Genomic DNA, 17892 nt, shown 5'->3' on the forward strand with positions numbered 1-17892 from the left:
CAATTATCAGCTTTTTAGGGAGTTGGTCCTAAAACAGCAAGTTCAGACAAGTGACGCGGAGCCACCCTGAAAGTGCTGCCAGCTGAATTGAAGACAACATTGAGTTTTTGTTAATGTGCAACATCACGGGAAAACAAAGTCCTATGATGTCATTCAGTCTGGGAGATAAAGCTGCCAGCTTACAGTGGTTAGATTGTATCTGGTGTATTAGAAGTGCTGTCAGAAGAAAACTATAGGACTTTAGATAATTTATGTTATTTGGGTTCTGTCTCTCTTTTCTTTTCTTTTTTTTTTTTTTTTTCAAGAGAAGACACCCCAAAAGAAAGGTCAGGGGTAGCTGATAAATGGTGAGCTAATGAAGTTATGTGACTGTAATCCAATTGGCCGTGCTCCCTCATGTGAACACATTAAGCCTGCCTTAGCTTTTAACCACATCTCCACACCTGAGTCCCCTGAAACAGACAGGGAGACAATAAGCCTGTTGTAAACTAAGACTACCAGATTTCAGGCTCTGGCATTGTCTTATCATGCACAGCCCGTTTTATAGCCCGAGAAGGCAAGACGAGACGATATCAGATAAGAGTGGGTTTCTCAGAACAACACAGAGCCTCTTTACACAAGGGTGGCCAATGTCAACATGTCCACCAGCATCTCGTTTTAACAAGTAGTCAGGGATATCAGAGTTAGCCATCTCGGTTTATCTGTGATAATAAGGCTCCAGAAGGCAAACCAGATACAAATCACACACCCTGATTCAGGAGTGAATGACACTGGCTTTGTAATACTGTATAATTTGTACACATGGGAGCTGTTTTGGAGAGGGAAAAGGGGGGGGGGGGTGATTCATGAGATCCCAAATCGGATGTTTAACTTGTCCTTGATTTATCACATCTACGACACTGTCTCGTCAGACGTATCATTTACATCTGATGAGAATGGCAGCGTCGTAGAGTTGTTGAGTGTTGGGAAACATAACTGTGGTAAATGAGTGCAGTTTTAAGTACATGTCTTGTGGGCTATTTTGGACTTCACTAACAATCTTTCCATACCTCAAACAAGAAAGCTTATACCCAGGGAAACGCGTACACAAGAACTTAAAAGTCCCACCACATGCGGTAAACTCCTCCCAGTTGCCAGCAAGTCATATTTAGTCTTAATTTGGGATAAAAAACAGCAAGGAATGACTTCATTTGTTTTGACAGTAGGGTGATATACTGTGTACGTACACGAGAAGCAGTAGTGAGATAACAGAAAACCCACCCTCACTTATTAATTAGTGTATGTGAAGTTAACAGTATTGACTATTGTTATTGTGCTGTATTTTTCAGAGCAGTTCCTCGTTGATCAGAGCCCAGTCCCCCTGTGGCTCAGCTAACGGATCAACCAGAAAGGAGAAGCCGGCTATCCAGGACTTGTACATTCCCCCTCCTCCACAAATGCCATACACCCCGCGGTGAGCTGTCCCATTCCATCTGCCCAGCTTTGGCATTTTATGAGGTTTAGTCATATTCACCACGTTGAGTTTTAAAAGTTAGTAACATAAAGCACAAGCCACGACACAGCTCAAAGAAGTAGTAGCAAGATGGAGAGAGACCAACTGTTCACCCCCCCTGCAGTGAGTGATCCAGTCACCCCTAGTCAACCTTTGCCACACTTCCTCACCCAGGCCTTTGAGGGAAGTGGATAATGAGTGTGTCCTGGACCCGTGATCGCCTTACCTCCCTCCCCTCCTACTGCACATTCTGTTCTGCTCGTCCTCAGCCCACTCTGCTCCCACCAGTCCCACCATAGTCCTTACGCAACAGCTGTTTCATCCTCCACCTCCAGGAAGATGACAGAGCGTGGCTGCATTCACTTCAAATGCTTGAGACTTCATACTAATATGAAAGCTTGTAGCCCTGTTAGACGTATTATAATAGTTGTGGTATCCTGCTGTATACTGTCCAGTAAACTGTGGAGTGGCATGATGAATAAATGAACATTTGTTTCTCCACACAGAGAAGGGAGAACAGAGTCCCTCTGCAGCATTAGTAAAAGACCAAAGGGCTCAGAGTCACCCAACTCCTTTCTGGACCAGGAGAGCAGAAGACGCTGCACCATCGCAGATTACGACAAGCTCAGTGGCGGCTGTCCCATAGAGGCCAACGTGATCCAGCCCAGAATGAGGGAGCACAAGCCCTCACGTGGTCAGTGTTCTCTCATTCAGGGAATCTTATTACCTCCGGGTACTGCAAAGAAATATTAGCTCAGAATAATGCATTGATAAATGTTAAACTCTTGCCTTTAGGGAAGCCGCGGCCCCTCTCCATGCCAGCAGACACCTGTGTTGGAATTGTAGATCCCTACGCTAAGCCCTGGACACACGGAAGGAAAGGTTTGTACAAGCATGCTTTCACTTTCTGATAAATGTCATGCCTATAACTCAATTGAAGGATTACTTTCTCATGGTTAAACACGGATACTTTTTCATACAAATGATGATGGCGCACTACACTGTCATCAGTTCCCCTACAAGTGGCATCTGAGCACACTGAAGTTGTCAAGAGAATCAAGATGATTACATATTCACCACCGATGATGGTACATTTCCAACCAACTAGATGATAAAAGGATGATTTTGAAGAAAAGAAACTAAAAACAGTGCCCCCCCCTCCCCATTAATGCAGTTGATAAGCTGACTCCTCACTGCCTCTGTGCTTCAGGTGAAGACCTGCTGTACAGATACCTGAGCAACGAGAGGATCCCCACCATTGCGGAGGAGGTCCCCTCGGTGTCTCCACCCTACAGGCCTGCGGGGGAGCGTCACCTCATCAGAGTGGACCACATCAGGGGCAGCCGCTACTACTCCAACTCAGACCTCCACAACAGCGCCACCATCCCCTACCAGGAGGACACGAGGAAGGCCCCCATGGCCCCCATGGCCCCCAGCTCCAAGCGCACAACGGCAGAACGCTCACTACTGGTCAGTTGGATCACGCGGCTTAAGCTATTGACTCACTGATGATGCGCTTCCTGTCCGGGGCTTCCTGTTCCTGTCTTGTGTCCTTCCTCAGTGCCTTTGATTTTATTTTTTATTTTTAACGTCCAGCTGTTTTTTTTTTTGGCAGCTTCGGGCTTTCTCACACTCCTCTCTCCCAAAACCCCATTTCCCTGGTGTCACTACTACTACCAACTACTACTCCTCAACCAAACTTGCTTTTTTAGTACTCACTACATTACATCATCGCCCCTTTAACACTGCCCACAACCCGCCTCGTCTCTGACTACAAGTCCTATCTCTGCCTCAAGAGGATCCACTTTGTTCAGGTTTAGGACACTTTGGCCTTGTGTGCTGTCTATGGACTCTTCTGTACATATTAAGTTATGTCATGTTTCGGTTGAAATGCTCTCTGGTACCATTATTTAATACAAAGAAAACTTACCTGATATCACTTCAGCTATTTTGCTTATTTTGATTTTATCTGCATAAATAAGTTATAAAAGTAAAACTAAGTGAAGCAAACAGCATGTTTTGTTAGTGAAACTGTGCTTTTACTATACATGTTTTCTTTTCCACCACCATTGTGATGCGATAGTCACATTGCCCTCTGCCAAATGTTGCCTCTCTAAGCTATGCATATACTTCAGAAAGATTTTTATAATCACTTGAGTTGACAACGCTGCATTGGCTGGTAAAAGGATGTTTATATCTTGTCACTAGCAAATATTTGTGCTGGTTTTAAAGCTATGCACTCTATTCAGTAAACTTTTATATCCTGTGTTTCAGTTTACTCTGCAATTACCCACCTAAAGGGCCTATGCATACAGCTGGTTGACGGTAATAAATGGTCTTTCTAAGCCAGTGTTTTCAACCACACGAGTCAAATGGCCTTCTATTAGCTCACGCTGGAAAGACCACAGAACACAGAAGATTGAATGACAGTATTATTTAAGAAAATACAGGGAAGATGTGTCTATTGTTGCTTTATCTGCCTTTTGTAAGTTTTGAATAGCGTTTTATTAAAAATTGCAGTTGGTTTCAGTGATCTTTTGTATTGTCTTCATTTTACCATTGGGTGTGGAATTACTGCTTAATGTGTAACTATAATGTAGCATGCGGGATGTTATTTCTCTCTGAAAACTACCTTGCTGAACTACGTTGCTGTAGTTTCAGTTTAAAAAATATTTGATCACAACATAACTGTCAGTGAAGGGCAGCTTTAGTTGTTTTTACCTTCCACTCTTGAGCTGGCTGGCTTTCTAACCTGCTTTGACCTTTGAGGTGAACCCTGCCTCTGTTTTTAAGCATGCGGTGAAAGAGGATAGCTAATGTCAAGTTACCTTTTCTCTGTGTCTCAGATGGTGATGCTTATGTAACTACAGGCCGCTTTGATGAACTTTAAATTCCAGCTGGGAGACCATATGGTCAAAGCAGGTTTTCCATCAGGGGGATCTTATTCCCGCACAGATGTTGCCTTTTAAACATTTAAACGTCAGGTTAGGATTACTTCACCTGACAGCTTTTGCCATTTTTATTGATTTAGAAGAAGTGTTTCCCTGCGAAGGATCAGCAGCTTTCACCACGGAGCTGAAGATCTGACTGCTGTCAAGAACGACCCACCACTCTCCCCCCTCTCCCCTTTGCCTGCGTTTCTGTGTGCGTCAGTTTACTGATGGAGATGGGCCTCTTTTCTTATCTCTCCTCCATTCTTCCTCCCTGTGTCTTGCTCTGCCTAAGCTTGCCAAGCTGTAGTTGCCTGCGGTCCTCACTAATTTGCACTTTGTGAAAACCTGCGGCCTGCCTAAATACTACCTGCACTCTGTTTAACCCACTGCTAAGTTTACTAACCACTAACATGTCGTGCTGTACATCACAAATGGCTTACATGGGAATGACTATTGATAGATTGTGCATGAGGAGTGTGTTTTTGTTCACTGATCACAAATCATAATCAGAGAAATGTGAATGGGCCGATTGTTCTGTTTCTTTCTCCCCCCATCCTACAGTGGAGTTCCATGTTGCCACAGCAGAAAATTAGCAAAACATTGTGCGTAATTGAGATCCAAGGTCACATGCTGTTAAATGTGTCCTGCAGGAGAAGATGCCTCAGTTTTACAGTTAACATTTAAGTATCATCGCATCAAAGTCAAATGTTGGATGTTAACAATGAGCAAAAATACCAAAAATAATCCTAAAACGACGTACGAACAGCAAGTAGCTTTGAGGCTGTGTTAGTGCACCTCAATCCAGCTCAGACTTTCACAGCAGCTGTATCAGAGGACTGGACTCCATCTCCAACATGCGTTAACACATGAATCTTTATGTATCACAGGGACCTGACTGGCACTCTAGCAGTGACTTCCTCAACCGGTAAGCACCTTTTGCTCTTATTCACACACACACACACACACACACACAGTCTCATGTAGTCTATAAGTCAGATGAGAAACATAAGAACAGGGTGGGTCTGATTTTCCCACAGGGAGTGACGGTCAGCAGGCTGTGGAATCTTGTTAAAACAGTGGGTCAGTGGGTGGCCTGCTTTTATCATCAGGGAAAATATGCCATAGACAACCGTGCTTCCAGAGCACAGAGTGAGACAGACAAAGGGGTGAAAACTATACATGTTTGCCTGTGACTGTTCGGAACTGCAACAGCATAGTTAAAACTGCTTTGTGTCACTGCTCTGCTTCGCTCTGACAATAAGACATAAAGAAAAAAGGAGTTCTTCCCTATGAGATGAGCTTGTCAGCAATGCTTAAACAGTTAAAAAGAAAGAAATCTTCCTTCTCAACCCACTGCAGATCATTTACAGCCATTTTGTCAGAGCGGTACAAACCTTTTCCCTCATTTGAATGCTAAATAAATTTGACTAAATGGGTAGAAATATTTCACTCTTTTCTGAGACATTATTATCTCTCAGGAGCCCCAATATGCAAAATGTTCCAACGTGTCCCACACGCCAACGTGTCCATCCTTCGCCATCCACCCCCAAGACACCCTCTCATGCCACGAGAATCTTAAGAAATGTCACTGTTATGACAAATCCTGATTCCTCTCTGCCTCCGACTATAAATAACCCCATCCCACTGTGAAACGTGACGACATCCGACGATCGCTGTTCCTCATCCGTGGCCCCTGTGCTTCCTGCGGTCTCGTATGCAGGGCCTGAGGAGGTGTGACTCCCCACATTAACGCCATGATCGATGACTAAACGCCTCGCACAATAACCCCCCTCCCTCCCCAGGAGTTCTATTCTAAGAGCTGCACACAAACCCATGGCATCTGGTTTGTCGCACGCTCAATCAAAACACATTACTCACATTTAGAGTATATAGAGAAATGCTATAATAAATCTTGGAGGGGTTTATGAACACTGATGCAGGCAGGGGAATTTGATTGGCAGTGGATTTAATCAAGTGTCATAATAATTTGGGCTTGTTAATGCGTAAAAACAATCCCCTCATTTTCCCCTCATGACAAAGCATAAAATGTGATGGTGCATCTATTCTATTTCTATGTAATTTGTCAAAGCCATCAATTTGACCAACTACAAAAAAGCGGGGGCCGTTCTGTGCGGGTGGAGAGCAGAGCACGTCTACGGAGGTATTTGAAGTTGCAACACCTGCAAAAAAAAAAGGAGAAAACCTTCAGTATTTCCTTTAGCTAACTAGTAATTTACAGAGGAGACAAAGATGTGTAAATTTATGGATGACAGGAGGAGGAGAGCACCAAAATGCTAGCAATCGAAGGGCCGGAAAAACGAGACCGGAGACAGTTTCATCCCCTGAAATTGCAGGGTGAGGCCCGGCTGAGGTGCATCGAGTATTTTGAGCATTGGGAACGAGTTTCTTGTCTCCCCATGCTGCTGTGGCTGGTTGCCAACGGTATTATCAGAACCACTGGAACAGCGACTAAATGCCAACCCTTAAACAGCCCCAATCTGTTTTGTTGAGGCCATATCAGAGCAAGGATAAAGATAATGAGCGGTTGCAAATGAGCTGGGAGGCAATAAGTATGTGTTGGGAATTTTCAAGAGACACTTTGTCTGATCTGAAGTATGACGGTTAGAAAAAGCTCCTTGGTTGTACAAGACAACTTAACCATGAAGAAATGCTTCACATCAGCTCTAGTGGTCTGTTTCAAACGGCGAGTGCTGACTTTCTTTGTCTCTTGCAGGTATAATCAACCCCAAATAAGATCCTGGTCCTTCTCTCAAGCAGTAAGTATACTGTGTCAGGTCAGTCTGTCTAGAGGTGAACGTGATCAGTCCCACTGAAGAACGATGTGTATGTGGTCGTGCAGTATGTGTGTACATTTGCATACATCCGTGTGAGGGGCCGAGTTAGTCCGCTGTGTGATGTGAGGAATGCCACTGGCCTCAGCCTCGGCAGGGGGAGGTGTAACTGAGAGCCTCAATTACAGGCCCATTACATTTCTCAAGATATGACAACACACACACACACACACACACACACACACACACACACACAGTCTGTGTAGCTCTCTATCAAACACAAACCACCAGAGCAGTACGGTAACGCATCTGCTAAACATGTCAGCACTGTGGTTGTGTTGTTAGCGTTTAGCTCCAAGCACTGCAGCACAGAGCTGCTAGCAGGGCTGGAGGTTCTTTGTCTTGTTCCTCACTGAGTGTGCATGTGAAGCAACTGCAAGAGCAAACTATGGATCCCTGTGCTGTCTTTGCACACACACACACACACACACACACACCACAGTACCATGAATTACTGCCAATCCCTCAGTGGCACATACACCTCCACAGGGGTCAGATGGATTAGGCACGTATACCGTAGTGGCATGTGAGCAAATAACATTTGTACAGATTTATGGTCCAGTGGCGACTTGTTGTTGCACCAAACAAGAAAACCTTGACCCTGCTGTCAGTGTTTATACACACTGTAGGATAGAGAGGGGGAATGAATGGTGTGTGTCACAGCCTTTGTTCTGATCACCGGCTTCACCGTGGGTTATTGGTGTGAATACATGAACGGATTTTGTGCATTTAGAACCAAATTGTCATTAACGGTACTGCATCTAGAGCTACGATGAGCAAGATCCTAAACTGAGGCGGTGACCAGTGCCAGGGGCCACCGGGCAGTTACAACCGGCAGCAAGCGAGGGGCATGCAGCGCGGGGGAGAATTTGATATCATTTCCAGCCCTGCACCCTTCCCCCTTTACACTGTGTGAGATTTCCCTGCTGAATAATAGCCACTCTGTTTGCCCCCTCTCTCATTTCCCTCCCTCACACACACAATCTCTGGGTAGGAGGTGTGTGTGTGTGTGTGTCTGTGTGTGTGTGTGTGTGTGTGTGTGTGTGTGGTAGGGGGGGGCATTAGCTAAGTGCCATGACAATTCTCAGCATGGATCGTGATGGGAGATTGAGTGCCACAATGGTGTGACCAATCTGCATTCCCATGAATCCCCCGACTCGCTTTGACATGAGTCGCAGGCAAGATTACCTCACTTCCACCCGAACACAGCTCCAGCGAAATGCCCCTTTAAATCACCCTTAAGTGGCATGCTGAGACTTTTTCCCCTCATCGCAGGAATGAGAAGAGTGTGAATTGTGTTGAAATCTTTTATTTAATTCAACACGTTTAATTGAAATGTCAAAGGGGCAGCTTTTGGGGGAGGAGGGAATACAAGGAAGTTACTTGATATGGATGAGAATGATGGGGTGACAAATGGGAGGGGAGGCAAGGAGGAAGCTACAGTGTGAGAATGGGAGAGATATAAAGGGGGTGGGGGGGGGTCTCTTCTTCGTAGTCTCTTCATCCCACTCGCTGCAGCACAATAGCAAGTGGAAAGAGAGAAGAGGCCCCTGTCTATTTAAGCAGAAATGAAATGGAGACTATAATAACGCAGGACTGAGGAATGTGTCTGCTGGTTTACCGCCATCCCAGCACAGGCCAGAACATCCAAGCTTCTGTGCAGATACAACTTCCTTCAGCGGTGTTATGGCTACAAACCCTGCTCCCCACAGAGACAGCGAAGGGTGTTGATCGCCAGGCCGCAGCCTCAGAGCGTCCTGAATGGACTGTGTAACATGAAACACTTATTTTTCTCCTCCTGTCTGAGGGAAACCACAGTGCATTTGGTGAATTTGCCTCATGGCAATAAAAGGAAAAAAAAAAAAGTTTTTTAGTAGTCAACTTGCTGGGTCCTCACACTCATTTAGATATGTGAAATGTATTCAGTAGGGGTTCTGTAACTTAAAGAGAAAAGACTGTGAATGTATTCCCCCATACATCTGCTGTGCCTCTGTGTCCCTTAAATGTTCTGTTTTTTGCATTGAGTTTGGTGGGGCGTAAGGTTGCGACATAGCGCGAACGTGGCGACATCTAGTGGTGATGAGTGAGAACTGCGCGGACCTGTTGAGACAAACTATAGATTTAATGTGAGTAAATAAAGAACAGCTCACTAATTGTTGTTGCAGTGAACGACAAAAACGTGCCCTCGCAATTTCTGTCTCTTCGGCTTGAGTTTGGGTGTTTCCCTCCGTGAAGAAAAGAATGAGGGTAACACCCAAAGGGGACATGAACTCACCTGAAACCAACCGGCTTTCTTTGAAATTTTTTTCTTTGTCTTCTCCCGACATGCTCGCCGAGTTTTGGTCAGGCTTTGAGCAGAGCTTTCGGGCCAAGCTCCACTCGTGGAGGTTGTGGTGGCAGCAGGTACCGTAACCGTGGCCCTTAACGATTTTAAAACTTGTGGCTAAATTGTGTTTGAACGTTCAAATTGCGGTGTGAGTGGTCAAATGAAATATAGAGAATATTTACGTCATTTAACAAAACGAGTTAAAACGTGCCTTTGCTTAATATTTTTTTATTGATGGGAACAATCTTTGTTTTGCTTGATTTGCTTCTTGTATAAATTCCATTTCACATTTTTATTTGGTGTGAGCACTAAATTTGGCCCCCAAATGCACCTGAACAACCAAAGTGCTCCTGCAGGGCTTCGGTTCCTCCTCCACTTCTCTGCAGGGAGCTGCTGTCACTGTGAGTCTGAGGAGATGACACAAGTATCACAGATAACATGTGCAGACTGTACTCCAATCAAAGATTACATTTACAGTCGTCCTCTATCAATGCCAGAACTAAAATGACACTTGGTTTTTCACACCTGCATAAAAAAATGTCACAGGAACTTGGTCTACCTAACACTCAGGGTCAGGCTTGTCCTGTGGTTTCTGTGGTGATCATCATGTAGGTCCCACTGGCAGCCAGCAAACTCAAAACACCCGGAAAACAAGATATGATGCAGCTGTGTTGTGCAAGACACACACACACACACACACACACACACACACACTGATACACAGAGGTTTAGTTCAGATAAAAGCTCTCAGCCATCGCCTGCTCTCATTGTGTGAGCCTTTAGAGTAACAGGACACTGATACCTTGCCGTGTGTTTGGACTTGGAGTGAGTCCCTTGAAGTGTTGGAGCACCAGGTATGAGTCTTCCTGTTCTGTCTGTCTTCTCAACGGTGACATTTGTAGATTGACTTTTTTTACGCCGAATGATTGAATGTGAACAACTGCAGCAGGACCTGAGCCCCGGTGACCAGACCGCCACCTGGGCTTTGTACATTTCCTGACCTCGAGGCCGGTTTGTCTTGTGCGACAAGGTGTGATGTCGAGGCTGTATGATAACTAGACTCTCAGGGACATGTTTGTAATGGGTGGTTGAGACATGACCGCAGGTTTCTGCTGTGTTGTAGCATGAAAGGCTTTTTTTTTTTTTAAAGTGGCACCATGATAACTGTTAAGTATTGTGCGTCTGTGATATCCTCTCTGTCTGTGCCATACAGCTCTGTCACTGCCAGAATAAGGAACTTGAGCATGCAGAGGAAGTTAGTCAATAATGGCAGCTTAGATTTCTCAATATCTGTCGCGTCACTGATGATTTAGATTGTAAGACGTATATTTTTCTATGTGCCTGACACGACTAAGAAGCTCTGTTTTTTTTTTAGCCGTGACACTACAAAGAAGCCTTTTCCTCCTCAGCACTTCAAGGTGGTGTGTGTGTGTGTGTGTGTCACAGGCTGAGCTGCTGACAGGGACACCGTCTGTGAGTCAGTGCTGATTGTAAGCTTTAACTTTTCACATTTTTTTCAACAGCATTTCTCGCTCGCCTTCCCTTTCCGCGGAAGAGGAAATTCAGCTTTTGCTGCTCACTTTCAATTCAATTCAGTTTTTTTTTTTTATAGGCTGCAAAAGAGAAAAAAGAGAGAGAAAAAAACAAGAAGAAACATCATCTGTGCCGTTCGCTCATGGCGTCACTTCCTCTTTTCACACTTCTTTCTGCCCATTTAGCTGCGGGTGTTAACATTGTCAATCTGTGCATCTGCAGCTAAGGTGTCTCTTTTGGTTTCTCCCAACAGGCTGCCTTCCCCATATCTGTCCCCCCCTCTATGGCTGCTGATGACTACAACCCTGTAAGTGTTTCTTCCTTTTTCTCTGGCTGACATTTACTGAGGCAGAGGGCGGCCTTCTTCGTGCTACTCTCCTTTTTAGTGGTGGAACTACTTCTGCTTCTCCTATTTTACGATGACAAAGTTAAACATTTAAAGTAAAGGAGGGGGTTATACTCCCCCCAGGTGGCTCGCTGGCTTATTGTTGAGCTCGGTTTCTGCTGCTAGTGTCTTAGCTGAATTAGTTGTGGAGTTAAAAGAGCTCGGGGCTAAAGAGCAGAGAGCGGCAAAGCACAAGGCAGAAAGTCACAGAGGAGGATGTCAGCGAGGAGAGGGGGGTGTGTTAATGTGTGTGTGAGATGGAGAGAAGGGCAGAGAGAAACTCATGCATGTGACACTCAGTGTGCGAAACAGGATGTTCCAGACAGCCTCTTCTTCTCAGCCGTGGGGTCTGAGACTGCTAATGTGCTGCTCTCCTGCCTCTGACTCTTTGACCTGACGCTTTTCTCTCTCTCTCTCTCTCCCCCCCCCCCCCCAAAGGTCTCCCTCCGTCACAAATCCAAGAAGAAGAGCCGGGGAGGTGAGTTGTCAGCCTTGAGCTCTCCTCACACACACACACTGTCTCTGTGTGCGCCCTCAGCTGTAATTTGGACCCTCTGTGGGCGTGTGTTAAGTGGCAGGGCAATTGGCGTGTGCAGAGGGCTTTTTAGACAACGCTGGCTTGCTTTCACTTCACTTCTCTGCTATGTTAGCTCTCCGTGGCGGCGCCTCGGATCATTTAGGCAGGCTTACTTGAGTTGTGACACTTTGTGTTGTTATTGTTCACGCTGGCTCACTCACTGGAAGAACAGGTAGGCTGAATGCAGCGCAGCACTTCTGAATTGACTGTTCTGGATGCTGTGTGGGTTTGTTCGGTGTTATTTTTAGAATTCATTTGGTTATTGACCAAACCCAGTGACCTATTTCCACCCGAATGGAAATGTTTTGACTGTTTTAGGATTTTCGACTCTGCAGCTACTTGCTTCCTCTAATGCTACGCCGTCGCTTTGCTGTGGCTTTTCGCCTCTCTGCGAACAAAGGGCAGGAGGTCTCAGCGCATTCATGTCCGTGTGCTTTCTGTGCGCAGGAAATGGTACGATGAGCAGAAGACGGATCTCGGTCAAGGAGCTCGGTCAGCCAGACCACCAGGGCTGGCTGTACAGGAAGAAAGAGAGCAAAGGCTTTCTGGGCATCAAATGGAAGAAGTACTGGTTTGTGCTGAAGAAGACGTCTCTCTACTGGTACACCAACCAGTTGGTGAGTAAAATGGCCTTTCATTTACACGTATGCAGCCGTATGTCTGAAGGGAAAAACTCTTCATTTTTTTCCCCCAAAGAATCATTTAAAAAAATGCAAAGATAGAAATTGAGTGTAACAATTAAATGGAACAATGAGAATCAGAGGGAAATAGATAGAAGCCAAAAACAGGATGATTTCAGAGGAGTTTAGAACAGTGACGTCTGTTATTCTGCTGGTTTCTCCTCGGGCTGTGACATGCTCTGTTATTTCTGTCTCCTTCTCTCTATGGTGCTCTTTTTAAACTGTGCAGTTGGGGATATTTGCTGTTGTTATCATTATTACTGCCAACAAACCCCATGAAAAGACTAAAACCAACAATGTCTTAGTTGATCTCTCGACACTTTCGGGTTTCTCCAGCTTGTCTGTTGCACTCGGTTTGGTGGCTTGGTGGCTAGCAATATAAATCACAATGATCACAATCAAAGTACTTTCACTTTTTTTTGTAATGTTGCACAGCACAACAACTGGAATAAATAGAGCATTTGGAGGGGAAATAAACCACAATGACCACGTTTATTGTGATGATGGTTTTGGTCTTTGTCCACCAAAGCTAAGCAGTAACTCGGTCAGTCTGCATTGGTTACATCTCACTTCTGTCTGCAGTTTACAGTTTACAATGACATGCATTTTAACCAATTAAATCATTTAAATTCTAATTTAAATTCAACCCAAGTTTTTGAAGGAAAGAATAAAATATAATGTACTAACTTATGTTCAAATCGCTGGAGTGGCTCATTTGTGGCATTTAGCTAAAACCAAAAAAAGCTGCAGCCATTTCCATCCATTACACTCAGATCCAATCTAACTCAGTTCTAGCACCTCCGTAAGAAAGTAGTTTTGCTGTAGTTGGTTTTGCAAAGTAGAGCAAACACCAAATCTAAACTGAATCTTTTTTAACACATCACGCATTTTCACACTTACACCGCGGGGGGGGCTGCTGCTGATGAGTCACCCTTGTTTGTGGCACAGCTGTCTCCAGACCAGCCTGTCACAGCAGAAACCGCAGAGCAGCGCCGGTGTGTTTTCTTGAATGCGACGCTGTCACTAATGGCCCGTCAGGCTCTGATTCAGCCGCACGCAGCCGACGTGTCTGATTTACTGACATGATGACGCCAGGGCACGCCAGGAGAAAATGGAAGAAGTTGCCTGCTGCAATTCAACGACGGGCGTCACTGTCAGGAAGTGGTGTGAAATCATTAGCCTGTTTTAACGCTCACTGTTGTTCAATCTGTGTGTTGCAGGCGGAAAAGGCTGAAGGCTACATTGACCTCACTAACTTCATGATTGACAGAGCCATGGAGTGCAAGAAGAAACAGTAAGCCCATAGCTGTACTGCATTCAGTTCCTGGTTCATGTCAGTCACTTAGCGCCACCCACCACATTTGTGTGAATTAGTAAGGACCTATATCAATATCTGTTCGGGGACCTGAATGACATGGAAAGTGTTCCCACTCACAGCGCTAGAACTCAAAATGATCAATGAAGCAGAGCATCGGCTTTAACTCGGCTCTCACAAATGCTGCTCTGTCTGTGCTAATCCTGTCTCTTCTCCTCGTACAGCGCGTTCAAAGCTTGTCACCCACAAGTCATGATGTTTTACTTTGCTGCTGAGAGCCACGAGGAGATGAACTTGTAAGTCGCACAGAAGCACAACTTTGCATACGTCCCTCTAAGGGTGTTTTGGGAAATGTTATTGATTTGAATATTCTTTTTTTTTTTTCCCCCAGATGGTTGAATAAGCTCGGGCTAGCCTCCATTCAGTACGAGCCAGCAGAACGAAACACTGCCGTCGGTGAGCAGTGTGTTTCTGTTTCCTGCTAGCTGCTCTTGAATGAAAAGTTTGGTCATTTTGATTCGAGGGCTGAATTCTGACTTTGTGCATGTGTGTGTGTCACCTATGCAGAGTGTTATAGTGAAGCCAGTGACCACGAAGAAGCTGAAAGCACAGAGATTCCCCCTCCACCATACTCCGAACAAACCCTGAGGGACTCCGTGGATGCATCCGGTCCGCCTGGGAGCACACATCAGGTCAGTCACTTCTCTGGTCTCAGCTAGACAGGGAGCTGCCATTCGCTCAATATCGTAGTTAGTGAATCACTTTGTTGTATTAACTCTGGTAGAGCTGCATATTTAAAATGCACATGATTTATTTCTCTCCAAATGCGATTGAAGCGCAGAAAAGCCTTTTTAATTCATGGTGGATTATTCCATCTGACAGTGCTGGATTTGTCTTTCAGGGTACCCTCCCTCCCCCTTACTCGTCCGCGGTGCCCAGCGAAGCCAACGGCTCGCCCTCGTCGCCCGTCAGCACGATGACGTCGCAGAGCTCCGGCTCCTCTCTCGCCAAACACCGGCAGTCCTGGTTGGACCTGGTCTCACAGGCGTCTCCTCCCACCGGGGAAACGGCGGTGGTGTGCTCGGTTCAAGTGCACTCTCATCAAACCCCGCAAGAGGTGGCGGACGAGGGGGATGACACCCAGGCGGCGGAGAGCTCGTCACACCCGCACTCTCCGGAAACGGGGTCCGACGGGGCGAGGCCTGCTGCGGAGGGGGAGGCACAGACGGTCGTTTCAGGTGCGATTTTATCTTCCTCCTTTTAATTGGTTGTGGACTCGTTTACTTACTACGATACTTTCTGCACTCACTACTAAACGGTGGGATCATTTTCTGTTAGTGGGTTATGTTATGTTATGATTGAGCAAACTTTCAGTTTAAGTAAAGGAGTATTTTTGAGATTTCTGTTGTCATCACATTGGTTAACTTCTGTTCTCAAGGGAACATGGCACACTTTCATTCAGTTTCAGTTTCAGTGATGCGTTTTGTTCCCTGTGTTGTTTTTTCTGTGACCCATCTGTGCTTTGCTAAGCAGCGCTGGTATATTGTCGATCTGTGCGTTGTTTCAGTTCCCTGACTCCACCGCATTTTGCTGTCTGTGCGTCTTGGGGAACATGCAGTGACTCCATGCAATCTTTTTGATATGCATAATGATGATACAATGTAACTTTATCTTGTTGCAGAGGTTCATGGGAGCAGCTCAGACGAGATGGAGAAGCTGTATATTCATCTAAAAGAGGCCAGCCTCTCGCCAATAGGAGATCGTAAACCATCCACGAAAAGGGAGTTCAGGGCGTCCTTCATAAAGCGCTGTAAAAACCAGACGGTCAACAATAGACTGCACCTCATCAGGACTCTCAACAGCACATTAAAGGTACATTTTCTCTTTCATAATCTGTTTTCTCCACTGCTCTTCTGCTGTTCTTACATTACTGATTTCATATTACACTATTACAGTACAGCTGGCATGTGAATTGCAAAGCAGTGTAAACTCTGTGTTAGAACTCGGAGAGCTTTGTGCTGTCACTTAATTTTTTTTTCCCCCCATTATGCCTTCTTCCTTTTTGGCACAGTCGAAAGAGGCAGACCTACAGGCGATAGAGCAGTTGCTGTCGGACCCGGAGCTCACCTCGGACAAGTTCAGAGAGTGGAAGGAGGCCAATGCGCCCTTGATGCAGGAGATTTGCCTTGAAGAAGACCAACAGGTGGCGCCGGAGGCCACAAAAGCTGGAGCTGCATCAGTCACTGCCGCTCCAGTGGTCGAGACCAGTTTGTAAAGACTGACTTGACTCTAAGGACATCCCACCTGTAAACTTTGTAGACACACACACACACACACACACTGCTGTTTTCAATTGAGGTTACTGTTCTGTATCAGTGGACTGATTCAGCAAGTGGCTGGATCAATGAAGAAGAGTGTTTTTAGTTCCATTAGGCATTACATGATTAGCAGGTCACATTAAAATGTGAAATGTGTCTTAGTGTTACTTTTACTGTTTGTAAGGTTAGCAAATTTTACAGATTGTTTTTGTGTTGTAATTTTACGAACCTATGCATAAATAGTTTTGATATTTGGAATGATGGAGCATGTTGAAATAACGGATCCATTGTTCTCTGCATGGAAACACGTTTTTACTGTATGTTTTATCTACTTTGGTTTCATCGGTAGAGAAGACATTTTGAGCTGTATCCTGTCAGTTACTGGTGCCGTGCACCACTGTTACCTGTTTTATAGCAACTATTTTGAATGATTGATGTGTGTGTGTGTGTGTGTGTGTTGTTCGCTGTAGAAGTTGTATGGCCATACTTCATCATACACCAGTGCCTGTCATAATGCTAATTTCAGATTTTACCTTTTAAGAGTCAACGTGTCAAATCATTGTTACTGCAATGTAATTTAAAGATAATAGAAATCACCTCATTTTTCAGCAGTCAAGGTTGTAATTATGTATTCTGCTGAACTGAAACACACTTTCTGTAATTCCAGCCTTACTGCAAACATTGACAGTAACAGGCAACTTCTTTTTATTTTAAATGTGATAGACCTCATCGCTAATCAATATCAATGCTATTTGCAGTCTATTGGACTAAAGACAGATGTAGTAGTATTGATTTATTTACATTTTAATACAGGATGGATGGTGGATAACTCTCAGGAAGAAAAAAACTCTAATGTTATTTTAATGGTAGACCCAAACCCTGTACTAGTTACAGTTAAACAACCACAGAGGGCAACAGATTTAGGAAACTCACACCAAGCTGGGGCCTCTGACACCTGGTGTCAACACCTCCAGGTGGGGGCCCAACCAAACTCCAGACACACAGCGTGCATTTTTTTCTGAGTTACATTTCACCTGCTGTGCATGTTAAATATTAACTTGATGTAAATAGTTGTACATGGATGTGTGATGTAAATTTTCTTTGATGTCGGTTCTGGTATGAAAGTCATTGCGCTTGTTTGTATACTGGGAAATAAAGTATTATCACAAGAGTGAACATCTTCCACCAGTGGCACACTGGCCCTCTGGTGGGCCAGTGGACTGTCAGAATCTATGAAGGTTTTATTAGAAAAATTAACAAAGGGTGCATGAGTATTTACATCAAGCATACTTGATAGATGATGAAGGGCTGTCTGAGCACCAGCAAAGCTGCCAAGGCACGTTTGATGAAAACACAGAATTCCTCACAGCATCTGAGGTGGTGGATGAGCTGCAGGAAGAGTCACAAACAGTGAAGCTGTCAGTCATGAAGAGGAGCACAGGCAGGAGAGCACTGATGTACTTCCTGTTTTTAACACAGGG

The 17892-nt window shown here is 45.0% G+C and overlaps 1 protein-coding gene across 1 annotated transcript in view; it reads left to right on the plus strand.

Annotated features, from left to right (window-relative positions):
* The window catches only part of LOC139211704 (connector enhancer of kinase suppressor of ras 3-like), a 45436-nt gene extending 27856 nt beyond the window's left edge, over positions 1-17580 (plus strand). Inside the window, exons 10-25 of the mRNA XM_070842033.1 lie at positions 1329-1453; positions 1999-2186; positions 2288-2374; positions 2703-2962; positions 5313-5350; positions 7160-7202; positions 11390-11443; positions 11960-11999; positions 12546-12715; positions 13999-14072; positions 14318-14389; positions 14485-14549; positions 14661-14785; positions 14995-15331; positions 15775-15965; positions 16165-17580. Of these exons, the coding sequence (XP_070698134.1) occupies positions 1329-1453; positions 1999-2186; positions 2288-2374; positions 2703-2962; positions 5313-5350; positions 7160-7202; positions 11390-11443; positions 11960-11999; positions 12546-12715; positions 13999-14072; positions 14318-14389; positions 14485-14549; positions 14661-14785; positions 14995-15331; positions 15775-15965; positions 16165-16368 (2073 nt within the window). The 3' untranslated portion in view covers positions 16369-17580. The remainder of the gene's footprint in view (positions 1-1328; positions 1454-1998; positions 2187-2287; positions 2375-2702; positions 2963-5312; positions 5351-7159; positions 7203-11389; positions 11444-11959; positions 12000-12545; positions 12716-13998; positions 14073-14317; positions 14390-14484; positions 14550-14660; positions 14786-14994; positions 15332-15774; positions 15966-16164) is intronic.
* The last annotated feature ends 312 nt before the right edge of the window (positions 17581-17892 follow it).

This window comes from Pempheris klunzingeri, chromosome 13 (assembly GCF_042242105.1).
Source record: "Pempheris klunzingeri isolate RE-2024b chromosome 13, fPemKlu1.hap1, whole genome shotgun sequence".
NCBI lineage: Eukaryota > Metazoa > Chordata > Actinopteri > Acropomatiformes > Pempheridae > Pempheris > Pempheris klunzingeri.